Source organism: Schistocerca nitens, chromosome 5 (assembly GCF_023898315.1).
Source record: "Schistocerca nitens isolate TAMUIC-IGC-003100 chromosome 5, iqSchNite1.1, whole genome shotgun sequence".
In the NCBI taxonomy this organism is placed as follows: Eukaryota; Metazoa; Arthropoda; class Insecta; order Orthoptera; family Acrididae; genus Schistocerca; species Schistocerca nitens.
This window is the reverse complement of record NC_064618.1, coordinates 608,864,436-608,891,410: the sequence shown is the minus strand read 5'-3', so window position 1 is coordinate 608,891,410 and position 26,975 is coordinate 608,864,436. Positions and strand designations below refer to the sequence as shown.

Below are 26,975 nucleotides of genomic sequence, written 5' to 3'. Positions count from 1 at the left end.
GTTAAAGCTCTTGGTCATTTTCTTGTTTGTATTTACTTTTGCCTTTGTGTCCTTCATTGTTAACTCCCTAGCTTGTTACAGATGCCCAATTCTTTTTGTACATTATGCAGTGGTGGCCTGTTAACACTATCAAAAACTTGTTCAAAATCAGCAAACAGGAAGTGGAGATCTATGATTTGTACATAATATTTCTCCATTATTTGTCTAATAACAAACAACTGGCCAGATGTACTGCCTCTGTTTGGCCGGAAACCACATTATTTTTCTCAATAGATAGTTTTCGCGCACTTCCGTTATTCTTTCATTGTGCACCACAGGAAGTATCTAGTAGGTTGTATTCTATAAAGTTATGCCTCTGTAATTTTCGCAAGCTAGCATTTTTCATTTCTTGTACATAGAGCATATTATTCCTGTTTTCCTGTTCTCAGGTATCCTTTCATTTTTCGGTATGTTGTTCATTAGTGCATGTGTTTCACTTAGGCCGGTATTACACTATCAAATTTCCTTGTCCAATATATTTGTCAAATACCTTTATCAAAGAAATTTGATGGTGTAATAGGGAACTTTGTCAAATTTCGTTAACTATTTGATCAAATCTAGGGCATTGCTGTAGATCTGATCAAAGAAATCACTTATCTTCTGTGCACTGCAATGTGACATGTTACCACGTGGAGCACTAGCATCGCTGCAGTGTTCTGTCATCTGTAGTGTTTTTATAAACATTGCCGGTAAATACAATTGGTGTGTACTGACAACTACAAAATTGCTAGAGATGTATGAAGCTGATGAGGCGCATTACAACATGAGGCACCCTGAATACAAAAATAGATTAAGAAGATTGGAGACCTAACCTAACCTAACCTAACCTAACCCTCTCCTGTAGCAAGGAATCGGAGTGTTACAGTGAGCCTGTCTTCTGCAGATATAGCAGCTCTTAAGTGAGTATACACTTCACTGAGCACATACAGAAATGTATGTGCACACAGTACAATTGTGATACAAACAACTGCTGTTGACAACAAGTTGTTGTCAGCCATCTTGAACTTTGACGAAAAATATGATACAGTGTAATACCCCATTTTAGCGCCACGTCAAAGATCTTTGTCAAATATATTTGATGAATATTTGATCACATCTTTGATCACATCTTTGATCAAATCTTTGACAAAGAAATTTGATAGCTTAATACCAGCCTTATTAGAGGATGACCACCAAATTTTATAAGTTCTGATGCTATCACATCTTCACCAGGTGCATGGTTATTTTTCAGCTTATGTATCACTGACACCACCTCCTGCATTGTTGGTCATTTTTGCTTCTTCCCTTTCATTTTCTCTTGCCTCTATATTCTCCTCCTATTTTTTGTGGATCTCTTGATACCTGGTCTGAGGTGGTGTTGAGCATATCTTCAAAGTATTGTGTCCATCTCTGCATTTTTTTTTCTCTCTGATTACCTTGCAATTTCTATTTTTTCATGCATTTTGCATTAGTTGAAAATTGTTTCTCATCTTTTCTATTGTATGATAGAACTTTCTTGTTTCATTCTCTTCCTTTAGTTTTTCTGTATAGCGTAATTTTGCTTTTAGCCATTACTTTTTGTTTTTCTTACATATCCTATGATCATTAGACCTTAATTCTTTATACACCTCCACATTTCTTCTTCTCTCTCTCTCTCTCTCTCTCTCTCTCTCTCTCTCGCTCTCTTGCTCTCTCTAGGACTCTCAGTCTTGCTGCATTTTTATGTTCTATTGCTAGTCTACATTGACCATCAAACCATTTTTTCCCCCCTTTCTTCTTATCCCAACTGTTTCTTCTGCTGCTTCTTTCACCACTTTGTGGGTCCTGTTCTATCTGTCCAGATTTCCCTTTGTTTCATTGCTGGCTGTCTTTAATTTTTATTTGGTATGCTATTACGGTTTCGAGATCATTCAGTTTTGGTTTATACCAATTTACTTTTTGCCCATTCTACTTTTATGATTTACCACTAACTGCTCTCTCACTATACCTTTATAGAGTGGTCTGAATAACAGTTTGGACCCCTGCAGCTCAAAACATCTATGACTAATGTAGCATTTTGTGCTTTTTCTAACTTATTCTATTTGGTTAACTACTCCACGTGCAGTTGATTTCCATGTTACAAGAAGCATCTTTTGTTTGGAAAACATGATACTCATGATGAGCAAATTATATCAGAGCAAACAGACATAACATATCCTCATTCTCATTACTTTCTTCATGGTTTGTGTATCACCCATAAACCCTTCCACATTCATTTCATCCAACATGTGTATGAAAGACTCCCACAATTAGCAGTAGGTCGTAGTTTTGTACATTACTACATGTACTTTCGAGGTGATAGGCTTCCTCGATTGTTGTGTATGCTGTTGTTATTGCTATTGTGGGATCCTGCTAACTCATTTCTCATAGCGTGCCTAGGAAGCTGTTTTCTTGGATAGCTAGACAACATACAAGCAAATCATATCAGTTTATTACAGTAATTGAATTGTCAATACTTAACTTTCATTTCTATGTGATGGGTTGCAAGCAATTGGCGACATGCAAATAATCAATATTCTTTGCTATATACAATTCCCATGCAAGCTAATCACACAAGTTTATAAGTCACTGCTATCGTCTTCTAGTGTGGCCCTTGTAGTGCCCAGTTTCTAGTGCGGCCGTTGCTAGGCGGCACGTAGTTTTTATTCTCTTCATGTGGTGGCTGTTCCTGTTGTGGTGACATCTTAGTCAGCATGATATTTGCTGATGTTGTCTCACAGCCCTCTCTGCTGTGTTGTTCTTGATCTTCATGCCGGCACTTGTCGTTATGCTGGAACAGTTATACTCCTGAATTTCCCTGTTATTCTCAGTCTGTTGTGTCTTTCATTTATAGGTTCAAATTCGAAAAGACTTTTCCTAATCCCTTTTGTTGTTATAAATTCTGTTCCAGATTACCGTGCACTTCTTTCTGGTCCACTGTACAGCAGAGAATACAGAGGCATACCTATCTGCCCTTGTCCTTACCACCTCACTTCTTGTAATACCACAGTATTATACTTTAACTTCATGATCTCTTTGGCTATTTCTTCCATTTTTCCAGAATTCAATATTGTTTGTATGTTCCAGGTTACCATTGACAAATGTTTTGTCCCTTTTTCTTTACCGCAATCATGTTTTATATGTCAAAATTGAACAGTAATAAAAAGACACTAGGATATTTGACTCCAGCAATAAAATGAAAGTAATGGGACAACAAAGAACCAATACATGCGAATCCAAAGTGCAGTTTCACAAATTTCACTCAACTTATGCAGATCAAATGAAACTGTCAATACCTTCAGCTCAAGCACAAGTAAAAAAATCCTTGTATCGCAAATTTCACATAACCTGTATACTCAAATGAAGCAGCAATACCACAACCGCACACACAAATTGAAAACCCATATCCCCCAGATGTGTTTTACCAGTTAGAATACAAACCAAAAAGCACGTAGTTGACAATTGAGCCAAACCTCTGCAAACCTTAGGATTGTCATTATATGATCACCCAGCACAACCCGGAGTGAATAACTATTAAATTTTTCCATCATACCCATCGCTAACACAAAACAAGAAAAACTGTATTGTATTTTGGTCCGTAATGGAAACCATGACATTAATCATATGTAACACAAACAAGAACGCATAAACCCTTGAAACAATAAATCTAAGTAACTCACTGGTGACAAGCACATTCTTCCAACAACTACTTCACAGATTGATTACACAAAGTCAAATGACCGAATATCCCATGTGACACAAACAACTTGAAACATTGCAGTTATTACTGGTTTTCCATCTTGATATTACTTTAGTTTAATTAAGGAGAATTGCACCAGATGCGTTTCATTTCCGTGGTTGTTGTGCAAATTGGATATCCACGTTTGTACATTTGTGGTTGTATTAGCTTAAAAACAGCATTTTATTTATAAAGTTGGTATGCAATTTACTTATGATGTTTCCTTACGCATTCTCCAAACCACTGCTTCTTCCCTCCTCTGTAGCAGCGGTTGACATCCAAAGACTTCGATCCACGTATGCACTTGGCAGTTTTTGCCATTCTGCAGTATTTTTTGTGCTGGATTATTTACACTTCACTTTTTAAAATTACACTGAAGTATGTGCATCTCTCACTGTGCACAGTAATAGTGTTTATATCTGTTCATTTGTTTCCGTCCACGTTATGAGTGTTGCCAACCTGTAATACAAGTTTCTTTGGGGGCGGGTGGGGGTGAGGGGGGGGGGGGGCGGATGGTGATTATAGGACAGAGTCCAACAGGGGATGAGGAAATGGTCGTGGCAAATGGAGCTTGTAGTTATATGTGTATATTTCATGTTATATTAAGTAGTCAATCAGTTTGAAGTGTGTGGTTTACCAAATTGGTCTGATCATTTATGAGTTGTTTGTTTCCTGTTATGGTTTTGTGAATGTGGTAGTTTCTTGCAAGATGAGGTGGTTTTTTGTTGTTGTTGTGTATCCATATGATTTACATGTCTGTATGTTGGTGTTGGTGTTAGTGTTCTGCAAAAGCTGAATTATTTGTCCTATACTTCCATGCTCTAAGACATTCTTTGTATCTGGTATCAGATGTCCCCCTGGTTTGACTTATGTACCTTCCATCACATGTATTGCGTTTCAGTTGGTATATTCCTGATTTGTTATATAGATCAGTTCTTCCTATTGTTTTTGGGAAGTATTTCTGAATTGAGTTGTGGGTTTGTTGTGCTATTTTTATGTCTTGCTTTTTGAAAGTATTCAGTATTCTGTGTGTTTATTTGTGGTTGTATGTTGTATACCATCTTTTGTTTTCTGTTTCTTTCACACATTGTGCTGTTCTTGTGGTTTGTTTATGTATGATTCCGTCCTTGTATTGGTGACAGCTGGGTGTTTGTTCTTTTCTGGATCTTGATTTTATTGTTCAGCTTTGTTACTAAGTTCTCTTTGTATCCATTGCTTGTGCCTATTTGTATTATGGTATTCATTCCTTTATTTGTAATTGTCCGTACCTTATAGTATTGTTTTTAGTCTGTGGAGCATGCATCAAATCAAAGTGCTGCCTGCTTTTGAGAACTGGGATGTTGTGATGTGTGCCTATTGTTGTCTGACCAGCTTCGCAAACCACACACTCTTTAAACTGATTGACCACTTAGTATAACATTAAATATACATTTATGACCATAGGCTTCAGTTACCATTACCATCTCCCCCTCTCCTACCGGATTCTATCCTATAATCACGGTCCATCCACCCATGCCCACCCCCACCCCACCCCGCACCCCCCCCCCAAAAAAGGAAAAAAAAATGGTAGTATCACTGGTTGACAACACACACAACGTGAATGGAAACAAGTGGACAGACATAAACACTGTTACTGTGCAGGCTGAAAAACACACACAACTTCAGTTCAATTTAAAAAAGTGAAGTGTAAACAATTCTGTGCAAGAAATACCCCAGAGTGGCAAAAACTGCCAAGTGAATATGTGAATTGGTCTTTCGACATCAAGAGCCGCTAGCAGGACGGAGAAGCAGTGGTTTGGAGAATATGTAAAGAAACACTGTAAACAAATTGCACGCCAACTTTACAAACAAAATGTTTTTAATCTAAAACAACCAAAATGTACAAACATATGTATTCAATTTGCAGAATAACCATGGAAGATGATTTATGAACAAAAGCAAAATGCATCTGTGTAGTTCTCCTTAATTAAAGTGGAGTAAGCTCAAGACGGAAAACCAATAACTGAATTGAACAGCTGCTGTGGAAGATGGCCATGCAAACAAACGTTACTGGAAACATGAATGTGCCCCCCACGAGCACGCCATCTACTACGGTCCAACTCTAAAATGCTGCTCCACAGTGATGTTACACAACACAACAAACTTATGTCATGGGTAAAAGCAGACAGAATTGCTGGCTCATAAAACAATAGTTGAAATGAAATTATTGAGTAGTTAGTATGCACACTTAACATTATCATTTTAAAAATGTATTAAAGCATCCTACGTAATAATTAAGGTAAATGTTTTAAGGGATATTATGTCTATTTCATTTATTTTAACCTTTAATTTTGTTGTAGTTCATGTTTATATAACAAGAGAAAAACATGTATTGCCAGTACATAAATAATAATAATAATAATCATTATTACTGACAGGAATTCACTTCAGTCGAGATGAATTTTTGATATGAAATTAGGAAAGCATAGGAGTGGGAAAGAGGATCAGGTTTCTTCATGCATGTATACCTCATTGAGCACACACGCAGAAGTCATAAAATGGAAGAAAAGTGCTGTTGTGATAATTTAAAATGCTTAATTGCCCAATAAAATGTTGAAAAGTTCATGTTGGAATACAACAAGTACCGAGCACATATCACAAAGTAAAGTATTGTGACACTGAACCATTTTTTCCACTTTCTCATCTAAGGATTATCATCTAAAATGAAACCAAAGCCTAATAAATCCATTTAAAATAACAGTTGATGTGGTTTCTTAGCATTCATATTAATCAGCTTTTGAAATATGACGTGATCAAATATAACTCCCTGCCAAATGCTTGAGAGGGGTAAAGCAAATATCCCATCGGCCACTTTTTTCCTAAGTTATTTAATGAGCATGCAGCTAGGAGCTTGGCAAAAATATTTTTTGGAGCTATTAGTGGTTGCCGGGGGACTGGAATATCATGCATTTATTCCTATAAGCAAAGCCAAAATGAAAAGAAAAATTGTTTGTTGCAATTTTAGGAATTTTGATGTTAATAAAACTCAGGTGGGTCCAGGTGAAGATGGTATGCTTATGGAAAGAAGGCAGGAGTTATTGTGCCCATGGCAACAAATTGTTGTTGGTTAGTGTACTATCAAGAGATGAAAAAGGAGAAGTAAACATGTTATTTTTGCATCCACTTTATCAATGGACAATGCTACCTTGTTTTGGTCCCTCTAGCAGCATATACAGTAATGTGGACTGAGAATTCCAGTGTATACAATGAGTGCAGACATGTTCCTGCAAATAAACAAAAAAGTTATTTAAAAAGTTTATTTTAATTTTTAATTTTTTTGAAGATGATAATTAAAAATTTGACCATCTCTCATTAATATTACAACTGCTTTCACGCAATTGTGACAGATTGTTATAGTTTTATGCCTTGGTAGAAAGTACTCCTCAAGCTTTTGCTCATTTTTTTTTTTTTTTTTTTTTTTTTTTTGGAATGCGGATATTGTCCCTAATTCTAGTTCTGAGATTATGAGTAGAACTGTTTGTAGCATGTGCTTTAATATTTTATAATATGCATGATCCTTTGAAGGATATAATCACAGGAAACAGATTTGCCAACTGTTTTCACTAGCTCAGTACAGCAGGTATGATAATGGGAAGTCTTTTGTGGAATATAAATAATTTAAGGAGTAGTTGAGGCACTGAGTTCTGATATGCACATAAACAATACTGATGTTCCACATACATACATACATATATACATATGCACTTGTACAACTACATTTTCCTGGGTACCTACATTTTGCTGGCATTGTAGCTGTTCTGCTCAACAAGGGTGAGGGTTTATGTCAGATGGAGTGCATGATGGGACAAACAAGAGTAGCTGTTGGGAGGGAGATTTGGAAAACAGTGGCAGATGCCTGGCAGGGAGAAGTAGCAGGCATGTAAGATAGGAATGTGGCACCAGAAAGCTCATTCTGGTTGCAACACAGGGAGTTGGCATTGTGCGGAATGTTGTGGAGTAGATTTGAGAGGAGGAGATAGAGCTTAGGAGGAGAAGGACCATTGAGTAGAGGGTGTGATTACAAGATGAGTGAAGTTAATCCTCAAGCGCGTACGCTGATTTTCGTAAAGAGTGGGTGTACTTCGTTCAAATGTAGAAAATAACTGTTTTGTGTTACCAAGATAAACATGTATGAGCGGAAACACAGTTTAATCATAGTTCACTATTTAAATAAACAATAATAAAATAAACTTTCATTATGTAACTCTGTTGCTGTGTACAAGTGTTATCCCACAGTAATGACCCACTCAAAGCATTAAATGGAGCAGTTGCATCAGACCCCAGCCTAATGCTTATTAAATTATTATCTCGTAGTCAACTACCTCATTGTGGGATTGTGCTGTTAGCTCAGAATGTGGGGCATTTTCTTTAATAGATCGTCAATTTTTTCTCACCTAGCTCACTGTTTATGTTACTACTGCTCACTTATGTGTATGTCAAAACAACTTATCGTTATATATCTAAAAACACAGATGATGTGACTAACCGAACGAAAGTGCTGGCAGGTCGATAGACAAACAAACAAACACAAACATACACACAAAATTCAAGCTTTCGCAACAAACTGTTGCCTCATCAGGAAAGAGGGAAGGAGAGGGAAAGACGAAAGGATGTGGGTTTTAGGGAGAGGGTAAGGAGTCATTCCAATCCCGGGAGTGGAAAGACTTACCTTAGGGGAAAAAAAGGACAGGTATACACTCGCGCACACACACACATATCCATCCGCACATACACAGACACAAGCAGACATTTGTAAAGGCAAAGAGTTTGGGCAGAGCCAACTTATCGTTATGTTAGATGAAGCAGTAATAAAGGAGCAGGTACAGCCTCACATTTGTAAAACAACAGTGGAGCTGTACAAAGACAGTGTTATTTGTGGCTGGTGCATTTTATACTCTGACACAGCCACTCGAGGGTTAAGGTCGTGGGGGTGGGTGTGGGACAGATGGTAGTGAACACTGAATACAGAATGATTATGAGACCAAGAAATATGTTACAAGAACAACTCCTGACTTCCAAATTCAGAGAAGCGGGTCTGGGAGGCGGGAGGGATTGATATGGCATGAGTTTCTGAAACAGCTGTTGAATTTGAGCTGTTATGCTAAGTAACTAAGAGATCAACTCTGCTCTTGGCCACAGATTGGTGGAAACCATTCATTGGTTGCTGGTCATGCCCACATAAAATGCTGCACAGAAATGCAGCAGAAGTGGTACATGGTGGGACAAATTTTGTAGGTGAATCAGCCTTTGAAAGGACTGGAGTTGCCTGTTGGGGCGTGTATCTGGAGGTGAACAAAGAGTTTGGCACATCTGCAGACATGGCCCATGAACTGATCATGTATGATGTTTGGGGGGAGGGGGGGGGGGAGTGCCTGTCTGTGAAAGTTTCAGTAAGACTTTCAACATACAGAACATGGTATTGTCTGTGACTGTAGATGGCCAGACACTATGGGAGTGATTAGTGTGTGTGTGTGTGTGTGTGTGTGTGTGTGTGTGTGTGTGTGTGTGAGAGAGAGAGAGAGAGAGAGAGAGAGAGAGAGAGAGAGAGAGATCCAGCAAAGTGCTGGTACTGGTGATAATTAATGGGTCTGATATGGACAGAGAATGAGTTGATGAGGACCATATGAAGTGGATGGGAAAAAAAGTGTTTAGGCTGTGGAGGAGTGAGGATAGAGTGTCTTGCCTCTCGGCCCAGATGATGAAGATATCATCAGTGGACCTGAAACAGACAAGGGACGAGGCATTTTGGGTCTTTGGCTGCCTGGAAGGTTTTCTCCAGATAACCCATGAACAGTTTTCCATAGGAGTGTACAATATGGGTGCCCATAGCCATACTGTGTGTTCATTTGTGTATTCTCTTATCAAAGGGGAAGTAGTTTTGTGTAAGTATGTAGTTTGTCATGTGTACAAGGAATGAGGTAGGCCTAGTTGGTTTGGAGTTGGTAGGATATTGGGAGGGGTAGTGTTAGATAGCAGTAAGCTTATTAAGGCAGAGTCTGGGTTGATGAGGGTTTCAGTAGGGAGTGGGATAGGTATTGATGGACATTGGTGCTCTGGTGGGGGAGTAGACTGCCAGTAAATTGGAAAACTTTTGGAGCTGAGGCCTGGAGTACTCTTCCTGTTGTTGGAATGTAAGAATTTCAGTTTGGGATATAGGGGGAGGTAGTTGAGCCACAGTACATTTTTCTTTTAGATATTTTAATAATTATTACTGATTGTTTTTGGAATTGGAATATGGTTGAAATATTTTGAGAACTTTTTCCCCATACAGCTGTATCTGAACGTCCGGCTGATTGCTTATGTGTAGGATACGAAGTTCAGTTGCACATTGATCTTGCTTCAACTTATAATCTTAGTCAAACAAAGAAATTCCATTTTTGATACACATTAAGTTTTTTTCTTCTCTGTCTGTAATGTAGTCTCACTCTGGTTTTTAGATAAGGTAGGCCTAGAGTTCCCACTGTATGTTTTTTTTAATATTAAGTGATAATTTATTAGAAATTGTCCACCTTTGAACATCAGCAAGTATTAAGTTATCTTTTGTCTGTAGATCTCCTAACATGTTGGCTGTGATTATGATGTTACTGTTATTGGCAAACGATATTTCTTTCACCATAACAATCAGTATCTTGGGGATCGTTGATGTACATATATAAGAGATAGAATAGGTCCTAAAATACTTCCTTGTGGTACAGCTGTTTTAAATTTTTAGTGTCAGATAAATAATTGTTATTAATTTTTAGATCTTTCGAACATTCATTTAGTGTCAGATAAATAATTGTTATTAATTTTTAGATCTTTCGAACATTCAGAGATATTGGAAATAACATTTGAACTACAAGTAGGCATTGACCCATGACATCATCACAATGGCGGCCATAAGCAATTAATCTCAATGAAGTAACAGTATGACTGCCGTAATTTGACCCATGCAAAAATAATAAACACACAAAAGATATTATATAATAAAATAATATATTCAAAAAGATCTAAGCATTAATATGTAACTAATGAGACATCCTTGGGAATTTTGGGATTTTGGATGGGAAATCTAATGGCATTGATAGTTGTTGGTGAGTGATTCTTTGGAGCAGGGGGAGAAGATTTAGACAGCCAGTGGTTAACAAAACTTCATTGATTCTCTAGTAAACTGGCTGAGATTCAGTGTGCTCATGGGTGGCGAACATCAGACAGCGGGTGATGAACCTCAGACCAGGATGAGCTGGCATAGTTGCACCACTGTCAACGCTTCCCTTGCATGGAGCTCTGCTGTGGCCATGCAGTGTTGAGTCAGGCAGTGGCGTCTCAGCTCCCATGACTGTGGGCATATGGAGCCCACATTAACACCAGTTGTAGTCAGTGATGTTGCTGAGCCTCAAACCCTGGACTGATGGATGGAAAATGTTGGCTGGTGTCAGTGGAGGCTCTCAGTTTGTATTCCATACCATGATGTGGTGGCTAGACCTCTGATAAGTTACCATGTGAAGATGGTGCCAGAGCTTAGGTGGCCAGATAGCAAAGGCTGTCCTGCAGCAGTCTTTGGTTCATAACCCCACTGTGTCGATAGCTGCATTAGGAGACTCGATGATGTCATTTCGGAGACTGACACACGACAGGTGCCGATCCGTGGCCTGGCTGTATACAGTGAAATACAGTAGAAGCCATGCACTCCTGAGTAACACAGTACCTTCGAAACTTCCTGAAGGCTATTCATTGCTAGGAGAACTGGGCTACTGTTACAGAAGCTGTCTTTATGCCCAAAATGCTGCCCTGGCTGGCTGAAACTTGTGCCATGAATACAACACCTGGCTCCTCTATTGGCCCGTACCATTACAGGACACAGTGGACAGACAGCTCCTCTCTCACTCAAATATGAAACAGACCCAGAAAATAAAAAATAATATATTAACCTCTTGTTACAAATATCCTACAAGAAAACAGTGCATAATTGGTATCATTATATTCAGGTAATCTACGAGGGCGGTTCAGAAAGTAACCTCCGATTGGTCACAGTGCGGGTTGTGGGGGGAGTAGCGACGCCATCTGTGCGTTCACGCACTCAACAGGTCAGTCGGCATCAAGCCGTGGTCGAGTGAACGTCGTACCTGCGCTAGTTTAGTTTTTGTGGCAGTTTGAAATGTGTGCTGCAATAGAAAACCCCGCCAAATGTGAAGTGCGTGCTGTCATAAGGTTTTTTACAGCCAAAGGATATTCTGCAGCAGCTATTCATCGTGAGCTTTGTGCCGTGTACGGACCAAGAGTTACGAGTGAAGGAGTTGTCCGTGAATGGGTACGTTTATTTAAAAGTGGACGAGAAAACGTTCATGATGAAGAGAGGAGTGGTAGACCATCATTGGTGACTGACGAACTCGTTCAGACAGTTGATGCAAAAGTTCGTGAAAATCGACGTTTCTCAATGTCGGAGTTGTCTACTGGTTTTCCACAGATTTCTAAGACTCTCTTGTACGAGATAGTGACAGCAAGATTGGGTTACCGTAAGTTCTGTGCACGATGGTTGCCCAAAATTCTTACCGACCACCACAAAACTCAAAGAATGGCCTCTGCATTAGACTTTCTGTCACGTTATGAGGACGAAGGAGAACCATTGTTAAAACAGAATCGTGACCAGTGACGAAACCTGGATTAAGTACGTGAACCACAAAGATGTGGGCACATTCAAATTCGCCTACCAAACCAAGAAAAGCCTCGCAAGATTTTTCTGCCAGAAAACTGATGGCAACGGTGTTTTGGGATGCCAAAGGGGTGTTGTTGGTTGAATTCATGGAACGTGGTACGACCATTAATCAAGACGTGTACTGTGAAACAATAAAAAAGTTACGACGGGCTATACAGAACAAACGCCGTGGTATGCTGACTTCCGGTATCGTTTTTTTGCACGATAACGCCCGTCCTCACTCTGCTCGCAGAACAACGGCCCTTCTTGAGTCCTTCAAGTGGGACGTTATCAACCATCCACCTTACAGCCCAGACCTGGCGCCAAGTGATTATCACCTCTTCATGCATTTGAAGAAATGGCTCGGGTCACAGCGGTTTGATGACGACAAAGAGCTCAAAGATGCGGTCACAGGCTGGCTCCAGGCACAAGCAGGTGATTTTTATGCAGAAGGAATTTCAAAGCTTGTGAAGAGATACGATAAGTGCCTCAATCGCTATGGAGACTATGTAGAAAAATAGTGCAAAGATGTAGTTGTAAGATGTATATATTAAAATATTTTTGTTTAACTTGGTGTATTTTTTTAAATCAACCGGAGGTTACTTTCTGAATGGCCCTCGTATATAGTTAAACTGAACTCCACAATATCAAATCACAGAAGAATAGCAATATTTATAAAGAAAGGGGGAAGGGACAAATGCTGATATCAATAAATTCACTCAACCTCTTTGCCAAAATTAACTCCACTGTATCAATTAACTATGAAGCAGTGAACCTCTCAGCATTTCTCAGTGAGACTGATTTATGATGTGCTTTTGGATCAACAGCCAAGTTGTTGATTGCGTTGTATGTAGAATATTTTGTTGACTGACTCAGCCATTAACTTCAGGTACTATGAACTGAATTGTTCTACATACTTTCTGCTTCGGCTGCAACCAGACAGTGGAGTATTGTAGTGAGTGTGCTGCTGTTTATAGCAGAGTTCGACTCTCAGCACTAACTATGCCCTTTAATACTCATTAGAGGGAGACCAAGAGATCAATACACTAAGCAGATTCAGAAGGATGTAGGTTGCAGTAGGTACTGGGAGATGAAGAAGCTTGCACAGGATAGAGTAGCATGGAGAGCTGCATCAAACCAGTCTCAGGACTGAAGACCACAACAACAACATGCTTTTCAGAACTTGCACTATTATTCCAAGAAACACACAGTGTCTCAGAACTCTCTGTCTCCTGTGATGAAATTCCTAATGAGATCTTAATAAATGAGTGCTGGACCTGAAACTGTGTTTAAATTGAAACCTCCATTTTGGTTTATTAGGCTTTCCAAAATCTTTATTTCCTAGCTTCAAGTGTACCCTTCTATTATATTTTTTTCCCCTCTGTCTTTCCATTGGATCATGGTCTTGGTGCCAGTCATGGTTGGATTTGGTTTATGATTTTGGAACTCAATTTTTTTCTCTTCTGGCACTTTGCACAACTTTTCATCCTTAATGACATGGTTTCCATTCTTGAGTTTGACCTACCGTTCGTCTTGCAAATTTTGCAGAAGTGTGGATCATGCGTGGAAGGTTGCTGTACACTGTGTACGTTCCGCCTTTAGTGCCTTTCTCTCTTTGCACCCTTCCTTTCTGGAAAAAGTAATACACCCAAAACCCAATATGGCAGGCATCCCTTTTGGACACAAGGAGGGGAGAGGGGAGTCATCAAGTACCTACACAGTGGTAGCCCTCTGAACACGCATGGATCACACAATTGGGGCTTGAGCTGGAATCTCACCACATATGCTAAGGACTATGTGCCCATCGTAGCAAGGGCACAGGTTCTCCGAGCATTGGTTAAGCTGCCAGGTTTCCATTGCTGTGATTGGGTGCTGCCCATGGGTAGAGCCTCCTTTCAGAGTGGGTGGCAGCAAGGTGGATGACTCACAAATGAAGCAGCTCAAACTTTCTTCCACTGGTGGCTGCAGGTTCCCAGCAATTACTTATGAAGGAAAGGATTACTACAGTGTGGAAAGATATGACTCCACAATGTTTCCTTCCTTGGCTACACCATGTGTGGAACTCAGGGCTAACAGACAAGTGGAGAAATATTCATCACAACACACAATTTTCTCTACGAGTGATGGGGATTCCATTATGGCCACCAGCACCTAGAGGATTGGTTTGGGAAAGTAGCAGTGATTTCAGAAATTAAAAATGGTTCATCCCCTGCTCAGTCATGTGTGCTGCTCACCTGTGACAAGATGTGTGACCTTGTTGTAACCATTATCCCCATAACAGTCTTAATTTGGTACAGGATATCATCTTCCACCGCAACCTCCTTTTACAGACTGATGACGAATTGTGTAATGATTTGGGGTGACAGGGTATGCATTTTGTTTGTTGTGTCCAGTGGGGACCAAAGGACACTAGGGCTGATACTGAGGACTTCATCTTGGCTGTAGAAGGCAGCTTACTGTCTGAAAAGGTCAAGTTAATTGTGTATCAATGTGATGTGAAACTGTATGTTTCCCCTCCCATGTGGTACCTCAAATACATGAGATTCGGGCACATGTCATTGCATTGTACTGCCAGCCCCATCTGTAGGGATTGTAGACATCACTTGCTCTTGAGCACTCTTCGAACTTCTTTGTGTCAGCTGTGGGGATCACCATTCCCCATGTTCACCAGACTGCATCATCCTCCAAAGAGAAAAGAAAATTAGAAAAATACAGGAACCTTTGCTGACTCACGTATAAGGAGACCAAGAAGAAATATGATTGTTTGCATGCTGTACATATGACGTCATCCACTCTAGCAGTACCCTAGCCCTTCATGCCTCTGTGCTCGACCTCCAAGATAGGAGATTCCAGTGGTCCCCACACCACTGGTTCCCACACATTCCGACTCTGTGACTGAGGTGGAGTTTCTGGTGGCCCCTATGGCACCAGGATCTCCACACGACCTGCTTCAGAACCAATGTGTGATGGTGCTGTATCCTCACAATCACTGACAACAGGTGACCCTGAGGCATGACCTGCCTCCTTGATCCCTTCAAGCCCCCACAGGATACCAATACCATGATCCTCTATTGGAACTGGAGTGGGTTTTTTCCACTATCTGCATTTATCACGCTTTCTGCATTGTCCTCCAGAAAACTTGGTTACCATCATTGCTAATGCCTACCCTCTGCTGCTGTCAGGTCTATTTTAAGAATTGAGCTTACTGCGACAATGTCTGATGGAGTTTGCATGCACGACCTGCACTCTGTCTACAGCGAACACATGCAGCTCAATATGACTTCGTAGGCTGTGGCTGATCGTGTGAGGTCATCCTTAACTACATTGTTTGCACTGGTAACATTAATGCACAGGAGCCTTTATGGGGTGGAATTATAGCCATTGCCCACGTTAGGTCTGATGAAAGTTTGCTTGCAGAGTTCGCTCTTTGTCTCTTGAATACTGGTGCCCCCACACATGTAATTGTGGCCGATGGTATGAGGGTTATCCTACCCAAGATCCTTCACACTCCTCCTAAAGTTATGCTTGGTCAGCCACTCAACCTACACAACATTCTGTTCCATCCCTGTGCCACTCTCATTCCCAACCCCTTGCCACAGGGTTCACAAGACCTGCCCAATTTACCCGCCATACACCAGACCTGTCACAGGCTTATCCTACCACATCAGAGTCCGGGCCGCCTGTGAAAGCAGCCGTGTCATATACCAACTCTGCTGCAGATGGTGCACAACGTTTTACGTTGGTATGACTACCAACCTGCTGCCCCACAGGATGAATAGCCATCACCAAACATGTCAGGAACAAAGTTGACCACCCAGTATCATAACATGCAGCTGAGTACAATATTCTCTGAGTACAATATTCTCTACTTCAAACCTGAGCCATCTGGATCATTCACTCCACCTCCAACTTCTCTGAAGTATGCACATGGGTGTTGTTCTTACAAACACCCTCCGCTTCCATAATTGTCATGGCCTCAGTCTCAGGAAACCTACTGTCCCTGCACCGTCCAGCTGGCAGTTTCCCCTTCCTCTTTCCTGTCACCCCTCCTGGTTCACCTCCACAAATCACCTGCAGCTTTTGGTGCTTCCCAATGACCACACAATCATACCAGCCCATATACCTGCCACCCCTCCCTCCTGCATTCCTAGCCAGCAAACTGGTCGCTTCCCTCCAAGCTGCTAGCCACCCATTTCCACTCCCTCTCTCTGCCTCCTGCCTCCTCCCTCTACCTCTAGATCTCTTTCTCTCTATCTCTACCCACCCCACCCCACCCAACACTACCCTAACCACAAGCAGTCCACCTGCCAAAAAGTAGCATTGGCACTGTTACTCTAACTGGCACCATGTAAAGACATAGATGTGTGCATTCTGTGTGTGTGTGTGTGTGTGTGTGTGTGTGCGTGCGTGCGGGTGCGCCTGCGTGTGCGTGCGGGTGCGCCTGCGTGTGTGCGGGTGCGCCCGCGCATGAGCGTTCGTAAAAAACTGCAGTACATCTCTTTTCCTCAAGACATGTAGACACTGTCATGTGATTCTTATGTAATGTGGAGCTGTTGCCCACACATGTGATTAAGACTTTGTTTTTCTCCATTTGCTAGTTAATTGTTATTGATGTTATTTCAGAACTTAAGAGATGAAGATACCAACTCTTGCAGATAGATGTCTTCAGTTGACTGATATATAAAGATTCAATGAGCACAGCTGCCAAACAGAGAAAGAAAAAGGACCCTGCAACACATGTGTTGACAAAGGAACTAGTTATTTCAGTAAGCAAGGTATGTAATAATGTTTAATGATTTGAATGAATTATACATTTATTTTTAATGTAAAAGCTGTGCTTTAAGAATAACACCTTAAGTTAATTGAAAATTTAACATGTGTGAAGGTGACCTACATCAAGATAGATATTCACCAAACAAATGAATCATTAAACATTTTTATGTATATATATTAATTTTTACCCCCTCCCCGCCCCATGAACCATGGACCTTACTGTTGGTGGGGAGGCTTGCGTGCCTCAGCAATACAGATAACCGTACCGCAGGTGCAACCACAACAGAGGGGTATCTGTTGAGAGGGCCAGGCAAACGTGTGGTTCCTGACGAGGGGCAGGCAGCCTTTTCAGGAGTTGCATGGGCAACAGTCTGGATGATTGACTGATCTGGCCTTGTAACATTAACCAAAACAGCCTTGCTGTGCTGGTACTGCGAACGGCTGAAAGCAAGGGGAAACTACAGCTGTAAATTTTCCTGAGGGCATGCAGCTTTACTGTATGGTTAAATGATGATGGCGTCCTCTTGGGTAAAATATTCCGGAAGTAAAATAGTCCCCCATTCGGATCTCTGGGCGGGGACTACTCAGGACGATGTCTTTATCAGGAGAAAGAAAACTGGCGTGCTACGGATTGGAGCATGGAATGTCAGACCCCTTAATCGGGCAAGCAGGTTAGAAAATTTAAAAAGGGAAATGGGTAGGTTAAAGCTAGATATAGTGGGAATTAGTGAAGTTCGGTGGCAGGAGGAACAAGACTTCTGGTCAGGTGAATACAGGTTTATAAATACAAAATCAAATATGGGTAATGTAGGAGTAGGTTTAATAATGAATAAAACAGTTGGAGCGTGGGTAAGCTACTACAAAAGGCATAGTGAACACATTATTGTAGCAAAGATAGACATGAAGCCCACGCCCACCACAGCAGTACAAGTTTATATGCCAACTAGCTCTGCAGATTGATGAAATGTATGATGAGATAAAAGAAATTATTCAGATAGTGAAGAGAGACGAAAATTTAATAGTCATGGGTGACTGGAATTCAGTAGTAGGAAAAGTAGTAGGTGAATATGGAATGGAGGTAAGGAATGAAAGAGGAAGCTGCCTGGTAGAATTTTGCACAGAGCATAACTTAATCATAAATTACACTTGGTTGAAGAATCATGAAAGAAGGTTGTATACATGGAAGAGGCCTGGAGACACTGGAAGGTTTCAGATAGATTATATAAAGGTAAGACAGAGATTTAGCAACCAGGTTTTAAATTGTAAGACATTTCCAGCGGCAGATGTGGTCTCTGACCACAATCTATTGGTTATGAACTGTAGATTAAAACTGAAGAAACTGCAAAAAGGTGTGAATTTAAGGAGATCGGGCCTGAATAAACTGAAACAACCAGAGGTTGTAGCGAGTTTTAGGGAGAGCATTAGGGAATGACTGACAAGAATGGGGGAAAGAAATACAGTAGAAGAAGAATGCATAGCTTTGAGGGATGAAATAATGAAGGCAGCAGAGGATCGTGTAGGTAAAAAGATGAGGGCTAGTAGAAATCCTTGGGTAACAGAAGAAATATTGAATTTAATTGATGAAAGGAGAAAATATAAAAGTGCAGTAAATGAAACAGGCAAAAAGGAATACAAACATCTCAAAAATGAGATTGACAGGAAGTGCAGGGATGGCTAGAGGACAAATCTAAGGATGTAGAGGCATATATCAGTAGGGATAAGATAGATACTGCCTTCAGGAAAATTAAAGAGACCTTTGGTGAAAGAGAACCACTTGCATGAATATCAAGAGATCAGATGGAAACCCAGTTCTAAGCAAAGAAGGGAAAGCAGAAAGGTGGAAGGAGTATATAGAGGATCTATACAAGGGTGATGTATTTGAGGACAGTGTTATGAAAATGGAAGAGGACGTAGATGAAGATGAAATGGGAGATATGATACTGCATGAAGAGTTTGACAGAGCACTGGAAGACCTAAGTCAAAACAAGGCCCTGGGGGGGAGACAACATTCCATTAGAACTACTGATAGCCTTGGGAGAGCCAGCCCTGACAATACTCTACCATCTGGTGAGCAAGATGTATGAGACAGGCGAAATACCCTCAGACTTCAAGAAGAATATAATAATTCCAATCCCAAAGAAAGCAGGTGTTGACAGTCGTGAAAATTAACGAACTATCAGTTTCATAAGTCATGGCTGCAAAATACAGGGTGTTTATAAATGAATATTGGGGTTTTAACGCTTTATAATATTTATTATGTTAAACTTACAGTTATAAATGATATGTCAAATGAAAGAGCAACTCAGACAGTTTTACCAAGAACCTAGCAAATGTTCAATATGAGCACCATTTTTCACACGGAACACATCAAGTCTATAGCTGAATTCTTCCTGAACGTTGATAAGTGTGTCTTCAGTGATTGTAGCAACAGCTGCTTCAATCTGGTTTCTTAATTCAGGGAGGTCTGCTGGTAGCGGAGTCACGTACACATGATCCTATATGAAGACTCAAAGGAAAAAATCGCGTGGTGTTAGGTTGGGTGAATGTAGAAGCCGTACAAAGCAAGCCCTGTCATTAGGCCCCTTGAGGCCTATCCAGCACTTGGGTACAGTGAAGTTCAACCAGTTGCGTACTTCACTATGCCAGTGAGGTGGCACACCATCTTGCTGGAAAATGAAGTTCTCCGGCTCATGTTCTTCCAGCTGAGGAAAGAGCCATTGCTCTAATGTATTAAGGTAAAAAGTACCAGTTACAGTAGGTTCACCAAAAAAGAAAAGCCCATAAACTTTCCGCCGGGATACGGCACAAAAAACAGTCACTTTAGGGGAATCTCGTTGCATTTGTACCGTCTTGTGAGGATTTTCAGACCACCAGATGCGCACATTGTGAGTGTTAACATGTCCACTAAGGTGGAAGCTCGATTCATCACTGAAGACAACATGATCCAGAAAATCTTCATCGTCATGAAACAACATTTCGTTTGTGAAGTTGGCACATAATCCATGGTCTGCCGGTAAGGACGCAGTTTTTCGCGTTTTCTTAAAACTTTCCAAACAGACCACATGGGAACTTGTAATTCATGACTAGCCTTCTGGACTGATTTCTTTGGGCTATGAGTGAACGGCTCTCTCACTCGCTCAATAGTCTCTTCATTAACTCTTGGTTGTCCTGTGCTCTTCCCTTTACAAATGCAGCCAGTATCTTCAAATTGACGATACTCTCTACGAATGTTTTTATCACTTGGAGGATCACAACCAAACTTCAGCCGGAGCGTACATTGCACAGTAACTACAGATTCGGTCTTTTACAACTGCAAAACACAAAACACTTTCTGTTCACTAGTTGCCATATTCGGTACTACCACTGTGTAGCAGATTGCGGCGGAAACATTGCGTGTTGCGCATGTGCACTGGTGCCAAACACAACTGTTTGAGTTGCTCTTTCATTAGACATATCATTTATGACTGTAAGTTTAATGTAATAAATATTATAAAGCTTTAAAATCCTGATATTCATTTATAAATGCCCTGTACTAACATGAATTGTTTACAGATGAATGGAAAAACTGGTAGAAGCCGACCTCGGGGATTCCGTAGAAATGTTGGAATACATGAGGCAATACTGACCCTACGACTTATCTTAGAAGATAGATTAACGAAAGGCAAACCTAGGTTTCTAGCTTTTGTAGACTTGAGACAGCTTCTGACAATGTTGACTGGAATACTCTCTTCCAAATTCTGAAGGTGGCAAGGGTCAATTACTGGGAGCGAAAGACTATTTACAATTTGTACCGATACCAGATGGCAGTTATAAGTGTCGAGGGGCATAAAAGGGAAGCTGTGGCTGGGGGGAGAGTGAGACAGGGCTGTAGCCTATCCCCGATGTTATTCAATCTGTATATCGAGCAAGCAGTAAATGAAACAAAAGAAAAATTCAGAGCAGGTATTAAAATCCATGGAGAAAAAATAAGAACTTTGAGGTTTGCTGATGACATTGTAATTCTGTCAGAGACAGCAAAGGACCTGGAAGAGCAGTTGAATGGAATGGACAGTGTCTTGAAAGGAGAATATAAGATGAACATCAACAAAAGCAAAACAAGGATAATGGAATGTATTTGAATTAAATCGGGCGATGCTGAGGGAATTAGATTAGGATATGAGATACTTAAAGTAGTAAAGGAGTTTTGCTATTAGGGGAGCAAAGTAACTGATGATGGCCGAAGTAGAGAGAATATAAAATGTATACTAGCAATGGCAAGGAAAGTGTTTCTATGAAGAGAAATTTGTTAATATTGAGTATAGATTTAAGTGTCAGGAAGTCGTTTCTGAAAGTATTTGTATGGAGTGTAGCCATGTATGGAAGTGAAACATGGACAATAAATAGTTTAGACAAGAAGAGAATAGAAGCTTTCAAAATTTGGTGCTACAGAAGAATGCTGAAGATTAAATGGGTAGATCAGGTAACTAATGAGGAGGTACTGAATAGAATTGAGGAGAAGAGAAATTTGTGGCACAACTTGACTAGTAGAAGGGATCGGTTGGTAGGACAATTTCTGAGGCATCAAGGGATCACCAATTTAGTAATGGAGGGCAGCATGGAGGGTAAAAATTGTAGAGGGAGACCAAGAGATGAACACATTAAGCAGAATCAGAAAGATGTAGGTTGCAGTAGGTACTGGGAGATGAAGAATCTTGCACAGGATGGAGAGCTGCATCAAACCAGTCTCTGGACTGAAGACTACAACAACAACAACATTCATTTTACAATATTTGTGGTATGATCTTTTAGAAATCAACACTCTAAGGGATGTTAAGTACAAAAATGGCTCTGAGTACTATGGGACTTAACATCTGTGGTCACCAGTCCCCTAGAACTTAGAACTACTTAAACCTAACTAACCTAAGGACATCACACACATCCATGCCCGAGGCAGGATGCGAACCTGCGACCGTAGCAGTCGCGCGGTTCCGGACTGAGCGCCTAGAATCGCTAGACCACCGCGGCCGGCGATGTTAAGTACAAACACAAAATTCTTTGAGAAATGCGCATTTAAATTCCAGTACAGTAACACCTTCTTATCAGTTTGGTGACAAATCACTTTGGCTTGTGCAATGTCTGATATACTGGGAAGCCATATTTAACATTGATAATCGGCAGAAGTAAACAAACATTACTCTGCCAACATTTTGTGTTATCATTGTAAGTCCTTTTATTGTGCCGTTTATAAGGTTTTGAAGGAAAGTGGAGCAATTAAAATACTACTTCACAGAATGAAATTGATGCACAGCCTCCACAACTGATAGAAAATTTTCACATTCATGGTCATACTTATTCATAGTCATCCTTAAGGGATACAACACAGAATGGGAAAGTATCACTTATTGTTTCCCTCAAAAGTTGGTAAGCCTACTTGATGCATTGCTATTCTACATCCAGATAACGTAACAAGACTTATCAGAAAGTATACTTACCACTGGCATAAGCTCAAGACTTAATGGTATTTGAATGGGCTTGTAACTGTTCACTGTGACAACTCAGATCTGAGTTGTAGAAGGAAAAGGAAATTAACCCCCCAAGGTATAGTTTACCAGCTATGGTATGACTGACGTAAAACTAATGTAAAAATAGAAAGGATGTAGTAGGGAAAAATTGTATTGTCAATCACATGACTTAGAGTCATTGACCAGAACATCGATGCATTGTAAAGGAGAATCTTCCAACATAAAATAAAAACCTAATGCTGGTCAGTATATATGATGTGTTGTAAAGTAAAAGGTAAAATATAATTGTAGGTGACAACTTCAGAGAGTAAGGTGTACATATTACATTTTATTTTTGTTTATGCATTTCTTAAGACAGTGCAGTATGAACAAATACAACTGATTTGCAGTATTTGAGTCTTCTATGTCTTAAAACACAGTTTTAAAAACGTGTCTTTATTAAATAAATAAAAGATACTGAGGACTGTTAAAAAAAATGGGGAATGGATTTTTGTTACAAAACAACTATAGCTTTTAGCAAAACAATATTACTACATATTAACAAAGATATTCCGTGATAGTGGTGTGGGACAATAGAGTGCTATCCAGAGTGCACCAGCTACCATAACAGGTTGGGTGATGTGCTACTGTACTTGTATATGTAACAGGCAAAGTCTGTGTTGCCCATCTTCCATCTACAACCAACTAACAGTATAAACACATCTGTGTTAGGGAGCAGACTGAAGGAAAACATCAGGCATTGTACCTTTATTGGAGAACATTATTGTAAATATTAAAAGAAGCATTATGGAAAACCCATTCTGATCCTTAAGATTCTTGTCAGGTTCTATTCTTATTCTTGTCAGGTTCTGTTCTTTTGGCAGTATAAGTTTGAAGTCCTTCAAACATTCTGTGCAAAATTTCCATGTTACTGTAGATGCCATTGATTTTATAGTTATGTGTTGATAAATACTTACCTACTGCAGTTTCACTTTGTGAAAGGGAGTGCTCAATGAAACCAGTTTTAAATATTCGAGCTGCTTGCCCAGTATAGTTCGTTTGACATTCATCTTATGTTATATTATAAACACCAGAATGTAAATACTTATTCTTTCCCTGTGAGATGTTATGATGAACCATGCGCCCAAACATATTTTCTGTTATAAAGGCAACTTTTAAGTTACATTTACGTAAGGTCCTTCAATTTTTATCAGAAACTGTACCACGGTACATCAAACTAACAAAATTACATTTCTTCCTTAATTTAACTTCATGTTATCTAAGTATTACTTTATTGTATGTACAAAAAACTGAAGAGCTGTCATATCCATTTACTCCCACAGTCTGCATCACGATCTCAATTTTTTTTATTGGTCTCCTCTTTTATTACTAAAGCCAGTTGCAAAATCCTATAAAACATGTAATGAAAATACTCTTCCTTGTCTCATTTAAGATGGTGTCATTTCACATGGGTTATAGTATAGTCCACATGAAGTGTAGTATAGTGCATGTGGGTTTGTTAAAGGTGCTGAATTTGTGTTTACCATTAACTTTTGAATTGACTGAGTCAAGATAATTGAGAATGTTGTATTTCTGTATTTCTAAAGCAGAATTATATTTCATGATGTATGGTAACCATTTCTGCAGCAGTCTGCCTGAAGTCTTACTCATTCCTGTGAAATGAGGTTATAATGTCCATACTTGTTATACTGAAGCACTTGATTTTTAATTAAGGGATTTTTTGAGAAAAAGTTATTTTCAAAGTCATTGAGAAAATGTCTAAAATAGAGCTAACTAGACTGTTACCCATAGCCAGCCCTTCAACTTGCTGCTTTATCTCCTCAGTAAACATTGAAGTGGCTGTAGATGGAATTATGGGTTCCAGAATGAGATTTTCACTCTGCAGCGGAGTGTGCGCTGATGTGAAACTTCCTGGCAGATTAAAACTGTGTGCCCGACCGAGACTGGAACTCGGGACCTTTGCCTTTCGCGGGCAAGTGCTCTACCATCTGAACTACCGAAGCACGACTCACGCCCGGTCCTCACAGCTTCACTTTTGCCAGTATCTCATCTCCTACCTTCCAAACTTTACAGAAGCTCTCCTGCGAACCTTGCAGAACTAGCATTCCTGAAAGAAATGTTTTCTTGGAAGATTCACTAAGAGGTGATTTCATCTCAAATGGTACAGGTCATTCCAACTCGTAGTCATGAATTTCTGTGGAAAAAGTAGATGTTATAAGAAATAAAGTATTTTCGTTTTATCTTAATTTTTGTAAATAGTATGGCCTTTTGAAAAATGTGTATTTTGCAAATAACTCTTGAATCAGTAGCGAACAAAAATATGTAACTAATGAACCAAAAGTACTGGAGACCTGGCAGATGTTATGCTTTAAAGCTCCCTCTTAGTGTGTTGAAATTTAGTTGACACCCACACACTTATGAGCTTCCTTTAACTTACATATTTAAGACGAAAATACAAAATTTAAGTTAATTTTTCCATTTAATTTTTTTTTTCAAGTCACGGAACACTATTTTCTCTGTCATACTACCAGATGCTACTGATGTAATTATAAACAGTATCTTCTCTGCTCCAGCTGTCTGTATTATGTAAGTACTTGTTACTGAATATGTAAAAAATTGCATTTTATGAGTTTTTATGAATTATTTACTCAGAAATCCCCATTTGAAAACTTTTGAGAATTGCACAAAATATTGTTTAATATAACAACAAAAACGGTCAGTTTTTGACAAAATAATTTAATTGGATAGATAAAAAGTATTCTCACCAAGTGGCAGCAGAACACACCCATAAAACAAAGTTTTTGGAACCAGTGCCTCCTTATTCAGGCAGAAGGGTTGCAGGGGAAGGAAGAGGGGTGAAGGAAAAGGACTGGAGAGGTCTAGGGAAAGGAGTCACCCAGAACTGTGGGTCGAGGAGACTTACACTTTTCCTAGACCTCTTCAGTCATTTTCCTTCACCCATCTTCCTTCCCCTGCAACCCTTCTGTCTGAAGAAGGAGCCATTGGTTCCGAAATCTTGCCTAATTACAACCTTCTATCCAATTGAATTATTTTGACAAAATAATAGTGGCAACAATAGTAAGTGCAAACACAGTGGGCAATATCTTTCTCTGCAAAATGTAAAAATTTTTCAACGTTCTGCATATTTCGCATTGCCAAATTTCTGGTTAAAATATGCTTTACCAGCGCTCTTCTGTTCATAACAAACGAGTGAGAACTTCCACATAAACCATGCTGCATTGGGCTTTGTCTTTGGTTTGAACTTGTTGTTAGATACAATGTCAGTGAGCAGATATAGTAGTGAAAGAGTGAGGTTTGTGGACTGTGAAAAATGGTACAAGAAAGTAGTGTTTAAGAAAAGTAAAAAACACTTAACAGTTATCGTAAATCTGTCAGAAGTATTGCAGAAATATCTTGGTCCTCGAGTAATGGTATTAGCATCACATCCATTGTGCAGGAATTGCTACACTCACTACAAGAAGAAATTTAGTGACAACCCACCTAAACAATCGCCATAACCCAAATGTGACACTGAAGAAGACAGTTCAGATGTTTATATTCCTGGATGTGAAGTTGTTGATGCATTGAATGTTAGCATTTCTGTTGTAGCCCCTACTATACACCCTGTTAAATGTCCAGGAAAGTTAAGAAGCACAAGCAGAAAACAGTATGTAAAAAGAAAAGTGGAAGAAATTGAAACAAGTTTTATACAAGCAACATCTTCAAAACTTTGTGAAGTGTATATTGTAGATGCACTTGGTGCAGAACCTGAAGGTAGTGATATGTGCATGAAATGTGATGTGTGGTTTCAAAACCTAAATGCTGCTATCTCAGCAGCCACCTATACTGAGAAGGTACACTTACTGACACTGATATCAGGTAGCTCCTCTAAGCAGCAGATACAGAAATACATACCCACTTCCTCACATTATTTGATTTCAGAAGCTCTTAAAGAACGAGAAGGGTATTTGGGTATTTTGACATGTCCAGATTCTGACTGTGGGTATCCGTTGCAAGGTGATATGCTTACTTTTGCTCTGGAACATTACTTAAGTGATGACAAAGATTGCAACAGGCAGAGTCCTATTAGTTAAAATGATAAAAAGATATATGACAAGATCAGTAAGGGAAGCATATCTCCTAATGAAAAAGGAGAACCCAAATTTAAAAATTGGTTTCACAAATTCTACTCCTTATGACTAAAATGGGTAAA

At 39.7% G+C, this 26,975-nt stretch overlaps 1 protein-coding gene across 4 annotated transcripts in view; it reads left to right on the top strand.

Moving 5' to 3' along the window:
• LOC126259389 (uncharacterized) overlaps positions 1 to 26,975 on the top strand; it is a 241,129-nt gene that overhangs the window by 5,077 nt on the left and 209,077 nt on the right. For all 4 annotated transcript variants that reach the window (XM_049956150.1, XM_049956148.1, XM_049956149.1 and 1 more), the window contains exon 2: positions 17,112 to 17,263. In XM_049956150.1, the coding sequence (XP_049812107.1) occupies positions 17,180 to 17,263 (84 nt within the window). In that variant the 5' untranslated portion in view covers positions 17,112 to 17,179. The remainder of the gene's footprint in view (positions 1 to 17,111; positions 17,264 to 26,975) is intronic.